General features: G+C 37.7%; 1 protein-coding gene and 1 pseudogene across 9 annotated transcripts in view; one reads left to right on the top strand and one right to left on the bottom strand.

Annotated features, from left to right (window-relative positions):
- The window catches only part of ALKBH8 (alkB homolog 8, tRNA methyltransferase), a 46,973-nt gene that overhangs the window by 6,615 nt on the left and 22,403 nt on the right, over nucleotides 1-17,955 (top strand). For 3 of the 9 annotated variants that reach the window (XM_014588781.2, XM_014588778.2, XM_014588782.2), the window contains exons 2-7: nucleotides 1,077-1,212; nucleotides 4,513-4,750; nucleotides 7,766-7,897; nucleotides 9,303-9,425; nucleotides 12,149-12,253; nucleotides 12,891-12,961. In XM_014588781.2, the coding sequence (XP_014444267.1) occupies nucleotides 1,077-1,212; nucleotides 4,513-4,750; nucleotides 7,766-7,897; nucleotides 9,303-9,425; nucleotides 12,149-12,253; nucleotides 12,891-12,961 (805 nt within the window). The remainder of the gene's footprint in view (nucleotides 1-1,076; nucleotides 1,213-4,512; nucleotides 4,751-7,765; nucleotides 7,898-9,302; nucleotides 9,426-12,148; nucleotides 12,254-12,890; nucleotides 12,962-17,955) is intronic. The other 6 variants (XM_014588786.2, XM_014588785.2, XM_014588787.2 and 3 more) reach the window with 3 other exon arrangements.
- Nucleotides 13,799-14,630, bottom strand: LOC106735120 (selenoprotein K pseudogene; annotated as a pseudogene).

The raw sequence follows: 17,955 nt of genomic DNA, 5'->3' as shown, positions 1-17,955 counted from the left end.
AACTTTCTTTTTTTTTTTTTTTTAAATCTCTTAAAAAAAAAAAAAAAAAAAGAGGACCAGCAAGTGGCATGGTGGCTAATGTACTGGACTCTCACATGGCTGACCATGGTTTGAGTCCCAGACCTGGTGACTTGCTTTCTCACTGCTCACCCTTCTACCTCCCTCTCTAGAGAGTGCACGTGCCTGATAGCAAATTAAAAAATAATAGTAAAATTAAATAATTTTTAAAAAAAGATAGATATAAATTATATAACATCTATAGTTACATGTTAAAATACATATTTAAATAATTAAACAGGGGCCAGTGGATGATGTGGTTAAGATGCTGGACTACCACACAGTCAACCGTGGTTTGAGTCCTGGACCTGGTGGCTGGCTTCCTCACTTTACATCTTTCTCTCTCTCTCTTTTTGTCTCTCCCTGGTGAGTGCATGGGCCCTATAGCAAATTAAAAAATAAATAAAATGAAATAAGTATTTCTTTAAAAATTAATTTAAAAAACACATGTACCTACCATCTAGTTTAAGAAATACCTTGGCTGCATTGCATCCATGTTTCACTTTCACATGAATTTTACTTCCGTCTCTCTCCTGAGTTTTGTGTTTACCGTTCATATGCTTTTCTTCCAGCTTTGGTAGAGATGCATTTCTAAACAATGCAGAGCTTGCTTTTGGATTTTGAACTTTCTGTAAGTGGCATTATACCATATGCTCTGTGGACCTCCCCTTCACTTCTTACTCCTTTTCCTTGCCTGTAATGGTGAAATTTGCTGATAGCACGTTTTCCCTAAAGGGATACATCATCCGAGGGGGAAGTAGTGCACTTAATGGAGCTAAAATGGAACATTTTTTTATCACCCTTAAAAGAGATAGTATTAGAGGTTCTTTATTACCGTCTTACATATTCCTTTATTTTCAGTGTCTGTTCTCAATTCTCTGAAGTTGGTGAAAAGTAAACTAAGGATTTAAAAAAAAAAACAATTTTTTTTAAAACAAAGTATAGAATATGTGAATAGCATCATTATAATCGTTCTTTTAGGGCTCTTCAGGTTGACCTTTTTACTTTTTTTCCTTCAGTGTTAACATGGACAGTAATCACCAGAGTAATTGCAAACTCAGTAAAACTGAGAAGAAGTTCTTAAGGAAACAGATAAAAGCCAGGCATACTTTGCTGAGACACGAAGGCGTTGACACAGTATCCCATGCTACTCAGGTGACCTAAAACTTACTATCATTGGAATGTATCTGTATCGACATGCTAATGCATTGTATTAATATTTGTTAATAATTGTTTAAGGCTGTAATTGTTCAGTCATGTGTTACAACCATATTGCATGTACTTGGGATAGGATCTGCTAGCTTTCTATTTTAGGCCAGAGCTTACCCTATAGTTTGAATTTCCATCGATTGTGTCGGTTGAATTAGAAGTTGTTAAGAGGAAGTTGTGGTACACATAATAACACTGTTTAAGGCTGTTCAGTTTATAGAGCATATTTATATTAATATATTCCTTAAAAATCAAGAGATAGGTGAATGAACTCAAGTTTTGAGAGACCATGGTATGTCCATTGATATAAACTAGTAGATAGCTGAATAGAATCTTAAATTTAGATCTGTATCCTAATAGTCTTCTTTTTCCTATTTTTGAATTCACAGTATATTTTGGTTATATACTTGAAAATATTTTGCTGTTATTAGACCTCTTATTTACAAAGCCTTCTCATTATCTGACGGCAGTAATTGAGATGATGTTGACACTGGACTGTGGGATTTCTTTTCTTTTCTTTTTCTTTCTTTTTTTTTTTTTTAAGAGGTTTTTAACCTTAGATCATGTGAGGGGAGAGAGAGAGAGAGGGAGAGACACAGACAGACAGACAGACAGACAGTGAGAGGGAAAGCAAAAAATTACGCTCCAAGGCAGATGGCCACACTGCAGTCCTTTCTCCTCCATTCTCTTCCCGAGATCTTGGGCACACATGCATGCGTGCCTAGCACGAGTCTCAAGCCACCAGGTCCAGGGCTTTAACTGTGGTCAGCCATGTGGGAGTCCAACAATGTAACCACTATGCCATCTGCTGTTCCCACGACTGTGAGATTACTTGAGCTTTGAATTAGAAGTCAATTTAACTCTTGGCTTTTCCACTTATTTAAATATGAGCAGTGCTCTTTGATCTTGGCTTTCTTCATTTGTGAGCAGAGCATAGAATTACATATTGTTTCACCCCACTGGATTGTTAGATTCTAAAGATTATACATATGTGACTTAACTAGAAGTAAAAATACTTACTAACATTAAAATACTTACTATACATTAAAATATTACTTGACATAAGGAATTTTTTTTTTCTAATGCCAGAGGATATGTGCACATGTGAAAGAGGAATGGAAGAGAGGATGAGGAAGAGAGAATCACCCTTTATAGGGTCTTACCACACCACAATCTGCCTCTCCCAGCCCTCCACCTTGTCAGGATCCTGCATGTCCACATGTGCATGACACGTATTGCACTACAGAGGGAGGACTGAGTTTTGCTTTTTAAAGCGTTGTTAAAAAATAGAGACTATGTGACAGAAACTTAAAAGGCCTGCAAAGTCTAAACAGTTTACTGTCTTGCTCTTTTTCAAAAAAACTTCAACACCTGATGAATGAAACTGTTAATAGTAGATCATCCAAGGTTTACTTTTGTTATACTACGGTGCCTTTATTTTTAAAAAAGTACTTATTGGAACCTGTAGATGGTGTAATGGTTACGTTGCTGGACTCCCATGTAGTCGACCATGGATGAGTCCTGGATCTGGTGACTTAACACTCACACTGGGTGCGTGTGCGTACATGCCCAAGATCCCAAGAGAAGAGTGGAGGAGGAAAGATTGTGGTGTGGCCATCCCTCCGGCAGGGGGGGTATTGAGGATGGGTGGGTGTTTCTCACTTTCTGTCTCTCAAATAAGTGAACACATCCTATAGTAAAAATCTCTCTTAAAAAAAATAAGAATTATTTAATTATATTATTATTTTTTTTAATTTGCTGTAGGGCATGTGTTCTCCAGAGAGAGAGAAAGAAAGAGAAGGAAAGCAAACTGCCAAGACCAGGACTGGAACAGCAGTCAGCCATATGGGAGTCCAGCAACTCAACCACAATGCCACCTGCTAGCCTATTACAATGTTTTTAAAAGTCATAAAGGATAAATTAAAGATCTTAACGCTATGTAGAATGTTTTCTTTTTTTGATTTTTTTTAAAAGATTTTTTGCCATAGGGTGCCTATGTTTCCTGGAGAGAGAAAGAGAAAGAAATCATCCCCCCGGGAGGATAGCCATACTACAATTCCTTCTCCTCCACTCCTCTCGGGATTTTGGACACACACGCAAATGCCCAGCCTGATTTTCAACATGTTGGGCCTGAAACTCCAACTGCAGTTGGCTATGTGGGAGCCCATCACCTTTAACACCACGTCAAAGACTATGTGGGCACTAGGCCATAAACATCAGAATAGAAATAGGATATTCCTCCCCTCTACACCCTCTGAAATGCCTTGAATAAAGGTTAGTGCACGACTGCAGATGACAAGAAGCCTGAAACTTAGCAAAGAAGATATTTTAATTGCGAACTGACTGAATTTCTTTAGACAGAGGACTGTTACCCTATGTTATGTTCAATAGAACTTGTAATCGATTTTTCTTTTAGTTTTTAGTAAACATTGTGCTATGGTTTTTTAAAAAGTATGGATTCTGGAAACTGACAGAAATAGGTTTGAAACCTAGTCCCCCAGTCACCGCTTTCACCTAATCTTTCTGATCTGTAGTTTCTTCTATAAAGTCAGGCTAATATTACCCAAATAAATTGACTTTGCTTGCAAAGATTATGTTGATTAGGATTGAGTAGACGAAAGTATATAGAACAGTCTTTGGCAAAAAAGCAGGTATTATGGAACTCTCTGTTTTCTCCTAGTTCCTTTTTATTAGGTTAAATTTATTTTTCTGAGCAAGAAAGAGTTATCTTCTATTTTGCATTTATGCTCATAAAAAAGTAATTTTACTGAAATAGGTTATTTTAAAAATAAAAATCATTTATAACCTAGGAGTACTTTGTGTTCCCCAAATATTAAGTAAATCAGTTTATATGCTTTATATGAAATTAACAAACCAGATAACCACTGCTAGAAAATCTGTTTTTCTTTCTTACTTAAATCCTTGTGGAACTTTTATTTCATCTTATTTATTTATTTATTTTCAATAGAGATTTTGGCTATAGGGTGAGTGTACTCGCTGGAAAGACAGAGGCAGAGAGTAGCCACCCCGCACCCCAGTTGATGGTCATGCCACAATCTCTTCTCTTGCATTCTCCTCTCGGGATTTTAGGCCCACACGCACTCGCTGTGACTCAAACTGTGGTCAACTACGTGGGAGTCCAGACATAACCATTACACCATCTGCTGGTCCCTATTGAATGTTATTTTAAAATAAACATGTTGATTCAGTTACTCATGTTTCTTTCTTTCTTTTTTGTCTTTTAAGAGCCTGGTTGTGGCCAATGGTGGTCTGGGAAATGGCGTGAGTAGGAACCAGCTGCTCCCAGTTTTAGAGAAATGCGGACAGGTGGATGCTCTCTTAATGCCGCCTAACAAACCCTACTCATTTGTAAGGTACAAAACTGCAGACGAATCCAGGGAAGCCTACAGTACCCTCAACGGAAAAGAAATAGTGGATGATTTAGGACAAAAGATTATTCTGTATTTGAGTTTTGTGGAAAAAGGTATTATCATTTTGTTACCTTTTTATAACTGGTTCTTGGTTCTGTGTGCATTTTCATTTCATAGACATAGATTACAGGGTTTAGTTATTTGAAATAAAGTAAGGACATCCGGTGACTAGGCCCTTTTACTTTAATAAACATCTTTTAGGAACCTAGTTTGTGCCAGCATGGGACTAGTAGTTGAAGTTACAGAGATAAATACGACGTAGCCTGCCTTTGAGGAGCTGGTCCCAATAACCAAAAACAGATTTATTGTGTATAATACTTATTTTGGAACTGTCCTATAATTGTGTGTTCCGAGTTTAATGATGAAGATTTAGATTACCAATTTATTTCACAGCATATATGCAGAAGGTTTGAGTTAATCGTTTAAAACCAAATAGTGACCCAAATGATTATGTGCCCGTCTTCACATGTATGGTGGAATACCTGTGCCACCCAGGATCCAGAAAGCTTCATAGTGCTGTCCCTTTCTGTGATGATGGAAATGTTCATATCCATGCTGTCCAGTATGATAGCCACTGAGCAGTGGGATCGAGTAACTGAACAATTAAAGTAATAGCTTTATAGATTGATTTACAGAATGGTAACAGGAATTATTACTTTTTTTTTAAAGAATTATTTTATTTAACTTTATTTATTTATTTATTTATTTTAATTGGACTAGAGAAAGACAGAGTGAGGGGGCAGGAGAGAGAAGCAAGTCGCCAGGTTCGGTAATCAAACCGAGGTCATCCATGTGGGCATCCAGCACTCTTAACCACCATGCCACCTGCTAGTCCCAGGGATTACTACTTCTTTTAACTTATGCTCTATGGAAATGAGATGTATTAAGGCGAACTTTAATTTAGACATCTAATTTTGTAACCATTTGCCGTCTATTTTAGCAGTAAAAGAACTCCGTTTAGTTATTGTAGGGCTAGGTAGGTGGGTGTAATCTGATCATATTTATGTTTTTGTAAAACAAGACTCAAAGAAAAGCTTTTAAAGACTTTTAAGACATATTTTAGAAGTTATACCTCTCATTGCCCATATATATTTACTTTTAAATCTGACTTAAGCTTTACAGATTAAAAAAAAAAAAAACAAAACTAGAGTATGCTTATATTTTACATGTTCCTGGTCATTTTTAGAAACTGAGTAGTTAAGGAGTGAATTTTAATCAGAAAATACTGTCCTTGGGTTTTCCCCCATTCACTTTGTTGAACACTTTAAGAAACTGCACAACATGAATTTTAGAGTTTTTTTAAATGTGTTTCAAGAATTAGTTCATTGTATTTATTACTTTCTTTTTTTTTCTATAAGGCTCATGTGCTCACCAGAGAGAGACAGAGACAGAGAGTGAAAGGTGAAAGCAAGCTGCTAGATCCGGGAGACACACTGCACTAAGCCTTGTGGAAGTCCAGTGCCTTAACCACCACACCATCTGTTGGCCCCTGGAGTGTTCTTTATTTGAAATCCTTCCTTAGATACAGATGTATATCTAAGACTAACTCTGTAAGCATTTTTTTTTTTTTTTTTAGTAGAGGTATTTGACTTAGGACAGGTGCTCTTGCTGGGGAGAGACCGAGACTGAGACAGTGAGAGGGAAAGTGAGAAATGATTACCTGGGGAACTGGCCATGCCATAGTCGCTTATCCATTCACCTTCTGGGATCTTGGCACACACGCATATGTACCCAGTGTGCATTTGAAGCCACTGAGTCCAGGACTTGAACCAGTGTCAGCCATATGGGAGTCCAGCAGTGTACTGCTATGCCATCTGCGGGCCCCTCTTGAAACAATTTTTTTTTTTTTTTGGTAAAAGTTCTGCCTTAGAGTGTGCACACCCGCCAGAGAGAGTGAACCAGAGACAGAGACAGCAAAAGAGAAAGTGAGAAATCACCCCCCAGAGGGTTGGCCGCGCCACAATCCCTTCTCTTCCATTCAACCTGGATCTTGGGCACGCATATACACATTTGCCTGATGTGAGTTTCAAACCGTGGAGTCTGGGACTCGAACTGCATTTGGCCATGAGGGAGTCTGGCCACTTATCACTGTGTCATCTGCTGGCTTAGTAGCAATTTTTATTTCAGGCTAGAACTGTGTCTCAGTTGTTTTGGTATGTGTTTTGATATCTGTTAAAATAAAGACACTGAATAACAAATACAAGAGGTATTTTTAATTTTGAAGAAAAGTTATTTAGAAATGAACATAAATTACATGTGCTAATAAATTACCTTCCTGCCTTAAAGAATTATTTGCCAAGTTTTTCTCATATGATTTCAATAAATATAACATCTGGCACATAATAGGTACTTGATATGTGCTTATCACATATCAGTATACTACTTATATATCCATGTACTACTACTGAATATAAGTTTTGTGAATTTTTATATTAAATAATTCAAAGATGAAAACTGCCTAGCAGAAAGCTTCAAAAGTCATGTAAGAATGATCAGATAGATCCCTAACAGCAAATATGAATAGACAGTTCCCTTTACCTGGCAGTAGTGTTCTTTCTTTTCCTTCTAGAGTTGTATTATTTAAAACTTTGAAAAACAAATTGTTTAAAAATATGCTGAATCATTCTTTATAGATTTTCTTTTTTATATCTTTAGATAGTTTTGCATTTTATATTTTCTGTTAGTGCACCGTAGTATTAAGTACCTAAGAGCAAAAATAGCATTTAAATTTTTGTATTCAATATTTAAATAAAATAGTACTTTTTTTCATAGAGGGGCATACCATAGATATTATGAAAAACTTTGTTTCTTAGTGAGATTTTAAAAATAAATTAATCACGTTCAAACAATATTTAAGTAAATATGTTCTATTTGCTCATGGTAATTGCAGCAAAATTTTGATGTTGGTCTTTGTTTTTTGTCCTTTTAATATATTATATGCCTGTCAACATTCTTATTTCTGTAAATGAGGATTGGGAATTTTATGTACTGCAAATGACTATTGGGTAGAACCATCTGTATAAAACTTTAAGTTTTACATGCTACTGTTTTCATTTGGTTTTCCACAGCACAATGGAAGAGGTTGGATCCTCCAGTCTTACCTCCAGGCCTCACTGTAATAGAAGAAATGATTTCTTTTGATGATGAGAAAAGGCTTTTGGAAAGTATTAATTGGACAGAAGATACAGATAATGAAAATTGTAAGTATAACTTTAAAATCTGATTTTTAAATGTTTCTGCAAAATACCTTGTTACTTCTTCTTTCCACCTCCTTCTTTGGTTTATTAAGATTATTTTTGGCTGGCTGATCATATTTCAAGTTCCGGACCTGGGTCTCAAAACTCACACCAGGCACCTGGGTGTGCGTGCCCATGATCCCAGGAGGAAAGTGAAGGAATGGCATAACCATTCCCCTAGAGGGGGGTGATTTCTCTCTCTCTGGTGAGCACATGTGCCCTAAGACAAAACAAAACAAAACACCAAAAACACACACACATACACACACACACACTTTTTTTTTTCTTTAAAATTATGATTTCTATGGGACAGGCAGGTTGAGCAGTGGTTAGGGCACTGGACTCCCACATGGCCAACTGTGATTTGAGTCCCATACCCAGCTGCTTGGTTTCTCATTTCCCTCTCGCTCTCCGGTCAAATTAAAAAAAAAAAAAATTAGGGACCAGCAGTTAGCGTAATGGTTATGTCGCTGGACTCCCACGTAGTTGACCACGGTTCAAGTCCTGGACCTGACAGCTTAAACTCATGCCAGGTGTGTGTGAGTGTGTGCCCAAGATCCCGAGAGGAGAATAGAGGAATTATTTCCTGATTGTTTTTATTTTTATTTTATTTTAAAATTTATTTACATTCATTTACTGTACATCATTACAGTATACAAAATGAGATTTTCCATCCAGAATACACTGCATATAATTTTCCATTTCTTGTTTCTTACATATTTTGCTTCTTTTTTTTTCCTTCCTCGATTCTCTACCTCTCACCCTCTGACATTTCCCACCCTCCTCCCACACTGCCTCTGGTATCTACAGTTGCTTTCCATGCCTTTTATCCCCCACATTTTATTGATTACAGAAGATCTTAATTAATCTAAATTCTTTCAATAGCAAGTGCAGCTGATGTAAACATATCTATGAACACACGTCTGACTTTAGGCATAAACCTCTGTGAGTAGAATGAACATTCTATGAAGTAGCACCTAGCTGGGGCTGTGTAACTTACTGTAGTCATTGAATAGGTATTTTTGAATATATTCTTTAATAATAATTCTTAAAGAATACTTAATGTTATTTATTATTATTATTTAAAAATTCGCTATAGGGCCTGCATACTCACCAGAGAGAAAGTAAGAAAGCAAACTACCAGTTCTGGGACTTAGAGTTACTAATCTTTGTTTTTTTTATTTTAAATTTATTTCCATTCCTTTACTGTACATCATTACAATATACAAAATGAGACTTTCCATCCAGAATACACTGTATATTGTCTCAGTCAAGGATATTACCATATATGTTATTGTAGAAGTTACTAACCTTTAATTATAATGTTGACTTTGAAATATATGAAGAATGGCAATTCTTTTTCTCCCAGGTGGTTTATTTTCTTCTCTTCACACAGTTCAGAAATCCTTAAAACACAGAAGAGTAAAGCATTTTGGTTATGAATTCTGCTACGAGAACAACAATGTAGATAGAGATAAGCCATTACCTGGGGGTAAGTAACTCAATAAATGCTGATTTTGAAAAAAAAGATTTAATATATTAAAACTGGGACTGGAAGATGGCCTAATGGCTATATCTCTGGACTCCCATATAGTCAACCACGGTTTGAGTCCTAGACCCGGTGGCTTATACTCATGCAGGGCATGTGTGTATGCATGACCAAGATCCCAATAGGAAAATGGAGGAGAAGGGATTGTGGTGTGGCCATCCCCCTGGAGAGTGATTTCTTGCTTTCTGTCTCTCTTTCTGATGAGCACATGTGCCCTATAGCAAAAAAACCTCTCCAAAAAAAAAAATATATATCATAGTTGAGGGTGAATGTTTCATTTCTTATTTGTAGTTGAACTTGTAAGACAATTTAATTTAAAATGTTTTAGTTAGATATATAGTATAGTTTTGTTGCAAAAATATTCAAACATAAAGATAAAGCTGAAGTTCTTTTGACATATCTTTAATCCCATACTTTTTAGAAGTACATATAGTTAGGCATGGTGGTTGGGGAGCTAGGCTCCCACATGGCTGACTGCAGTTTGCATCCTGAACCTGGTGACTTACTTTCTCACTTTATCTCTATTTCTCTTTGCCTTAGGTGAGCACACTTGCCCTATAGCAAGTTAAATATTAATAATGAATAAAATAAAATAAATAATTCTTGGGGTTAGCAGGTGGCATGGTAGCTAAGGTGCTGGACTTCCACACGGCCAACAGTGGTTCGAGTCCCGGCTTACTTCTCACTTTCCCTCTCTCTCTTTTCTCTGTAGTAAGCATACATGTCCTACAGCAAACATTAAAAAAATAGAATAATAATAAATAAAATAAATACTTTTAAAAATAAAAAAAAGAAGTACATGCAATTATAAATATAGTGTAATATTCTAACCTTTTAAAAATTGAGTTTACATCAAAAAGTATATCAGGGGCCAGCAGGTGGCATGGTTGTTGAGGTGCTGGACACTCCCACATGACTGACCATGGTTCAAGTCCTGGACCTACGAGCTTGCTTTCTCACTTTCCCTCTGTCTGTCTCTCTCTGGTGAAAACACGTGCCCTGTATATATACATACACACACACACACATATATAAAAGTAATGAATAAGTTAAAACAAAACCAAAAAGTATATATCTATGAAAATACCTAGTTTACCACATATAGTAGTATATTTTATGGTTTAAGTTATATATTCATATATGTATCTTTCCAGCTGTTCTTTTCCTTTCATGATATGTCTCTGAGATTTTATACGGGCTGAATGTCCCTTACCCAAAATGCTTGGGACCAGGATGTTTCAGATTATTTACTTATTTGGTTTTTGGAATATTTACATACACATAGTGAGCTATCTTAGGGGTGGGATCCACCACAAAGTTCATTTATATTTCATATACATCTTATATACAGAGACTGAAGATAATTTTATACATCATTTTTGTATTGCATTTTTTTAAAGGTTTTTGCTATAGGGTGTGTGCGCTCTCCAGAAAGACAGAGAGAGACAGAGAGACAGAAGGTGAGAAATTACCCCCCAGGGGGTATGGCCATGCCACAATCCCTTCTCCTCCATTCTCCTCTCAGGATCTTGGGCACACGTGCACATGCATCCGGTGTGAGTTTAAGCCACTGGGCCTGAGACTCGAACCATGGTCGACTACATGGGGAGTCCAGCGACATAGCCATTACGCTAACTGCTGGTCCCTGTATTGCATTGTTTTGATTGTGACATGTCACATAAGATCAGGTGTGGGATTTTCTGCTTGTGATATGTTGATGCTCCAAAAGTTTCTGATTTTGAAGCATTTGAGATTTTGGATTTTTGGTTTAGAGATACTCAACCTATTTAGTATTTCATTTTACTGACTGTCCCATATACTCTATTAATTCTCTATTGATAAATATTTAGACTATTTCTTGTGCCTTGTTTTTATAGGTAGTACAGCAGCTTATATCTTTTTTTTAAAGAATTATTTATTTAATTGTTTATTATTATTTAAAAATATGCTATAGGGCACATACACTCATGAGAGAGAGAGAGAGGGAGAGAAGGAGTAAGCGAGAGGGAGGGAGGGAGAGAGAGAGAGGCAGGCAAAGTGAGAAAGCAAACAGACAAGTCTGGGACTCAAACTGTGATCAGCCATGTGGGAGTCCAGTGCTCCAACCTCTATGCTGCCTGCCGGCCCCTGCAGTTCATATCTTTTACAAACAGTGCTGTAGTTTATACCTTTTTATGCGCTATGCAAAGTGTTCTCAAGGAAGACCATTAAGAAGTAGAATTGTGTCAAAGGTTATGTTCATTTATAGACATGCTAATAAATACAGTCCCCTTCTCAACAGGTATACCAACATATTCTCACTTCACGTACTTTCCCTTTTCCCTACTCTTACCACATGTGATATATAACTTTTTTTTCCTTTGGAGAGAGATATTTTTTGCTATAGTGCATGTGCATTTGCCAGAGAGATAGAGAGAGATAAAAAGTGTGAAATCACCCCCCCAATGGGGGATGGCCATGCCATAATCCCTTCTCCTCTATTGTTTTCTCGGGGTTGTGGGCATGCTCACACATGTGTCTGGTGTGATTTTCAAGCCAGGAGGTTCTGGGACTTGAACCACAGTTGGCCGTGTGGGAGTCCAGTGACATAACCACTATAGCACCTGCTGGCCCCAGCAAAGTAAATAACTTAATATGTTTTGCCTTTGTGTGATTATTGACTTTAGGTCTTCCTGACATTTGTGATAGCATTTTGGAGAAATGGTTGAAGGAAGGTTACATTAAATATAAACCCGACCAGTTGACCATAAATCAGTATGAGCCTGGGCAAGGTGAGTATTTTTTTCATTTAAAATTCTAGTTATATATTGCAGAACTAAGTAGGTTACATAACCCTCTCCTGGTTATTGCATTCCTTCTATAAGTAGTTGGTAATAGAGTGTTCAAGGGGATAAAAAATGACTTCTGTGATTATCTTGCACCTCTTCCTCTTGGGTTAGGCTTTGATAATTGTCCTAGTTAAGCAATGGCTCTTGAACCTTGACTTTAGAATCAAGTTTAATGGCATTTTAACTTTTAGGTTTTGGTGCCAGCAGGTGACATGGTGGTTAAGGGCACTGGACTCCCAAATGGCTGACCACGGTTGGAGTCCTGGACCTTGCAACTTGCTTTCTCACTTTCTCACTCTCTCTCTCTCTTGCTCTGTCGCTCTCTGGTCAAATTAAATAAATAAATAAATAAATAAATGAAGTTAAATAAAATAATTCTTCAAAAAATATATTTTGGGTTTAGATTTATTTTAATATATTTTAATCCCATTCACCTTTGGTGTTTCCCTTTAACTAAAATGATTAATACTTTTCTGATTACCAAACAATGTTTTCTTCACAAAGCAGGAAGCTATATTTAAAGTTGTCTTAAATCTACTGCAAGGAAATGAAGTCACATGTTACCTGTTTTCTATCTCAGGAATTCCGCCTCATATTGACACACATTCTGCTTTTGAGGATGAGATTGTTTCCCTCAGCTTGGGGTCAGAGGTAAATGTTTGAATATTCTTATTAGGCATCAACTTATGTCTTACCTTGTACATTGCCCTTTTCATAGGATTACTCACATTCTTGTGAAAATGAATTAAGATTCAAAGTAAAAAGTGAGGTTATTAGTACTTCCATTTTATACAGAATGTACAGTTATCATAGCCTCTCTTTTTGAATGTTCAAAGTTTTATCTATCAGTTCAGAAAATGCCAGGGTAACACCTCTAATTTACTTTTCCACTTATTTCCTTTTTAGCCCTTAAATAAAATCCAGACTTCCTTGGTGCAGTTGGGACTTTTTACCTACTGATGCAGCATTGCCACCTAGTGGCAAAGGATAGTAGCTGCAGACCATAAGACATGGAACCAAACTAAAATGTATGATAAACTTTTTCATTCTATTACCAGATTCAATCCCTTCAAAAACTCTGAGCAGAGGGCCCACAGATGGCATGGAGGTTAAGGCACTGGACTCCCACATGGCTGACAGTGATTCAAGTTCTGGACTTGGAGGTTGCTTTCTCACTTTCCCTCTATTTTGTCTCTGGTGAGCACAAGTGCCCTATAAAAAATTAAAAAAAAAAAAAAATAATAATAATAAATAATAATTCTTTTTTTTCCAAAAGAGATATTTTTGCTGTATGGTACGTGTGCTCACTGAAAAGACAGAGAAAGACAGAGAGAAAGTAAGAAATCCCCCCCTAGGGGGGATGGCAACACCGCAGTCCCTTCTCCTCCATTCTTCTTTTGGGATTTTGGGCCTGCAAGCATGTGCACCTGACATGAGTTTCAAGCTACGTTGTCTGGGACTTAAACTGCGGTCGACTGTGTAGGTGTCCAGTGACATAACCATTTTGCCATCTGCTGGTTCTAAAAATTAAATAATTCTTAATCAAAAAATGTACTCTGAGCAATAGAGGGCAATATCCTTTTTTTCCAACCAAAAAATATTTACTTACTAAAACTCTATCAATACTTTAATCAACCATACAAAAAAGATAACGAGACAAACAGGTGCATTTATAGGACATGTATCAATCAGGCCAGAGCCCTGCAGAGGGAAGTACCAGCATGATGCGTTCGTCCGTGAGGACACAGAGCAGTCCTTGTCTGGATGGGCACACTCATCTAACTTGTCTGGCGTGGTCAGACCTCTCCTTCCTGATGGCTTCCTCCTGCTTATGATCGTGCACGTCCAGTTGTCTGCTGCTTAGAGCAGACGTTTACCTTCCTCATCCTCTGGCCATTGGAGGAGGACTGGGGCCAGGCCGATGATTTATTTGACCCATTCTTTGGAGAGGGTTTCCAGGTGACCCTCTCCCGTCATTTTATCTGGAATCAGATGAGTTTCCATAGCCTCTTCTCTTTTTTACACCATGCTGAAGCTGAGTTTTAAAAAACAAAACTACAAACCTGGCTATTTTCCAAAAGAGATCTGTTATTAAAGATAACCTCTATGGGAACTGACTCCAGCTGTCCAGTACTTGTCCGTTAGAAATGTAAACCGTCACGCCTCCCGTTCCCACTTCGGAGCTACTGAAGATATTGGGCCTCCTCCGACCCAGTATCCTCATTTTACAAATGAAGAATAAGAGGCTTTTGTTTACTCATTGATTTGTTCATATAATCACACTTGGCTTGAATTGCTAATGAAGATACAAAGAGCATGATTTAACCCAATCTGCGGAAGAGGTGAGATCCCACATGGCCCACCAATGGTTAGGTCTGAGTTCCCGGTGTTTACATACTTGATGTGTGCATGTGTCCGGGACCTTGATGGGATGGAGTATTGGAGAACAAAGGATAGTAGCACGCTTTTTGGGGTGCTTTCTCTCCCATGCTCTCATGTACACAGTTGCCTGCCCTCTGGCATAAAGAAAAAGTGATCCATGCAAAAGAGAGATGGAATTTTAGATAAAAATCAGATTTTTTTTTTTTAAAAGAATCATTCTATTTAACTCTATTTATTTATTCATCTATTTCAGTTTGACCAGAGAGGGACAGAGTGAGTGAGTGAGAGCGATAAAGTGAGAAAGCAAGTGAAGAGCAGAAAGCAAGCCACCAGGGCCGGGATGCGAACTTTGGTTGGCCATGTGGGAGTCCAGATAGTGTAATGGTTATGTTGCTGGACTCCCACATAGTTGACCATGGTTCAAGTCCTGGACCCAGCAACTTAAAACTCATGTGGGTGTGTGTGTATGCATGACCAAGATCCCGAGAAGAGAATGGAAGAGAAGGGATTGCGGCATGGCCGTCTCACCTGGGGGATAATTTCTCACTTTCTGTTTCTCTGTCTCTCTGGTGAATGAGCATGCTCTATAGCAGAAAAATCTTTCTTTAGAAACAAAAAAAGGGAAATGAGAGGGACTGGAAGGTGGTGTGGTGGTTAAAGTGCTGGACTCCCACTTGGCTGACCATGGTTCAAGTTCCAGACCTGGCGGCTTGCTTTCTGGCTTCCATTCTCTCTCAGTCTTTTGCTGGTGAGTGCACATGCCCTGTACCAAATTTTAAAAAATAATAATAGTGATAAATAAATAATTCTTTTAAAAAAATAATGAAGTCGGAGGAAAATAGTGGAGCTCTTCTCTGTTTAATTTTTAATTTTTACCCCTTAGCCTTGCTTGTAACTTTAAGCAACAAGTAAATAATGTCTTCATTGTTGTTTCCTAGCTGTGAAACCAATTGAAAAATGAGACAAAATGTAAGTGGAGATCAGAGCATCAACTTTGCCACTGAGAACATGGTTTTAGATCTGTAGCCAAGTGGACTTAATAAGGAGAGTCATACTGACCTTGCCCTCTGGCACAGCTGGACAACTGGGACTGCATAGAGACAGAAGCTACACCTATCATACAAGATATGGAGGAGCACGTGTTAGACCCTACAAACCAACTTAGATTGAAAGGAGAGATGAAAAAGAGAAAAAAATGGCTTATAGTTTACAAAGAAATTTTATATAAATTGTGTGATTTGATCGGATAATAATAATAATAGGAGCTAACATTTGTTGAATGCTTACTGTATGGCAGATAGTTTGCCAAATGTTCCTTTAAGGAAGGTATTAAGCTAAATTCTGTTTATCCCACTTATACTTGGTTGTCATATTTATTTTCAAAAGGATTGATTTGTTCTTTTAAAAAAATAGGTTCTTGGGACTAGCAGATAGTGTGATAGTTACATAACTGGACTCACACATAGCTGGCCGCAGTTCAAGTCCCAGACCTGGAGACTTAAAACTCATGTGAGGAGTTATTTTCAAAAGGATTGATTTGTTCTTTAAAAAAATAGGTTCTTGGGACTAGCAGATAGTGTGATGGTTACATAACCGGACTCACACATAGCTGGCTGCAGTTCAAGTCCCAGACCTGGAGACTTAAAACTCATGTGAGGAGAGTGTGCATGTGTGCCCCCTGAGAGGAGAATGAAGAAGGGACTGCAGTGTGACCATCCTCTCTGGGGGGTGATTTCTTTCTTTGGGTCTGTCTGTCTCTGTCCCTCTGGTGAGCACATGCATCCTATAGCAAAAATCTCTCAAAAGGATAAATAAATAATAAATAAGATATATGTTCTTTGGGGCCAGCAGGTGGTGTGGTGGTTAAAGTACTGGACTCACACATGGTTCAAGTCCCAAACCCAGTGGTTTGAAAAGCATGCCAGACACATGTGCATGCATGCCCAGAATCCCTAGAGAAGAATGGAGAAGGGATTGTGTGGCCATTCCCTCCTAGGAGGTGATTTCTCACTTTTCCTCTCTCTGTCTCTCTCTGGCAAGTACACATGCCCCATGGCAAAAGCTTAAAAAAAAAGTATACACACAACACACACACACACACACACACACATACATGTGTATATATAGTTGTTTGTTGGAGAAGGCATGATGCATTTTTGCATAGAAAAACATAGAAGAAAATACGCTATGACTTTTCCAACAACCCAATACATTTTATTTGCTTTATATATGATATAAATAAATTTTTATATATATAAAAAAATATGTTCTTCAGTCCTATAGTATGCCTTTTACATTCACATCTGTCAGCCGCTACTATGTTTAGACTGAAATCTGGTGTTTGATAGGTTCCTGAGGACAAAAAAATTCTCTTGGGCATTATTTCTTTGCAGGTTACTGTTCAGAATAATATTTGAGCATAACGAAGTTGCTAAAATTGTTTCCGTTTTGGTTATCTCTTACAGGTCAATCTCTAGTTTCAGTATGTTACATGATTTTAAAGATGCAAAATGGACTAAATGAGAATCTGCATCAAATAGTTATTTTAATTCTTGGCTTATCAATTATTAATATTCTATCAATAACAAAAACGTACTAGCTACTTTTTTGTGTATTTAATATGTGCCACGTACTATGATTCATGTCCCTTATTTATTTAATTCATGTCACAACCCTGTAAGAGTTGAGAGAACTGACTCACAGGTTAAATGGCTTGTCCTGGGTCACATGGCCAGCTATTGAAAAGGCCAGGCTCCATAGTCCCTGTGTTTGACCACTGCCTTAGTGTTTCCCGTGCTGTGATCTTGACTGCTTGCTTCGTTATTTCCTTGGAATGATTGTTAGACATGCACATTCCTGAGCCTGACTTCAGATCTTCTCAGTCTGAATACTGTCTTGGTTCATTTTCTGCTGCTAAAACAGAATACCCTAGACTGGGTCATTTTATTCAGCTCGTGGTTTTGGAGGTGGGGAGATCTAGGAGCATGATGCCAGCATCTGGTAAAGGTCCTCTCGTGGTGCAGGGCATCCCATGGCAAATGAATGTGGGAAACGAAGAGGAAATTGGGCAGAACTTTGATCAGTAGCCGTCTCCTGTCATAACTAGCCCACTCTGCAATAATGGCATTAATTCACAGTGAGTGCAGAGCCCTCATGGCCCAATCACCTCTTAAAGGCCCACCTTATGATACCATTACATTGGCAATTAAATTTTTTTTTTTTGAGAGGGTTTTTTTTCACTATAGGGCGCGTGCGCTCGCCAG

This window comes from Tupaia chinensis, unplaced genomic scaffold, assembly GCF_000334495.1.
Source record: "Tupaia chinensis unplaced genomic scaffold, TupChi_1.0 Scaffold000311_2, whole genome shotgun sequence".
In the NCBI taxonomy this organism is placed as follows: Eukaryota; Metazoa; Chordata; class Mammalia; order Scandentia; family Tupaiidae; genus Tupaia; species Tupaia belangeri.
Note: the sequence above shows the minus strand (reverse complement) of the source record. Positions and strands in the feature narration are given on the sequence as shown.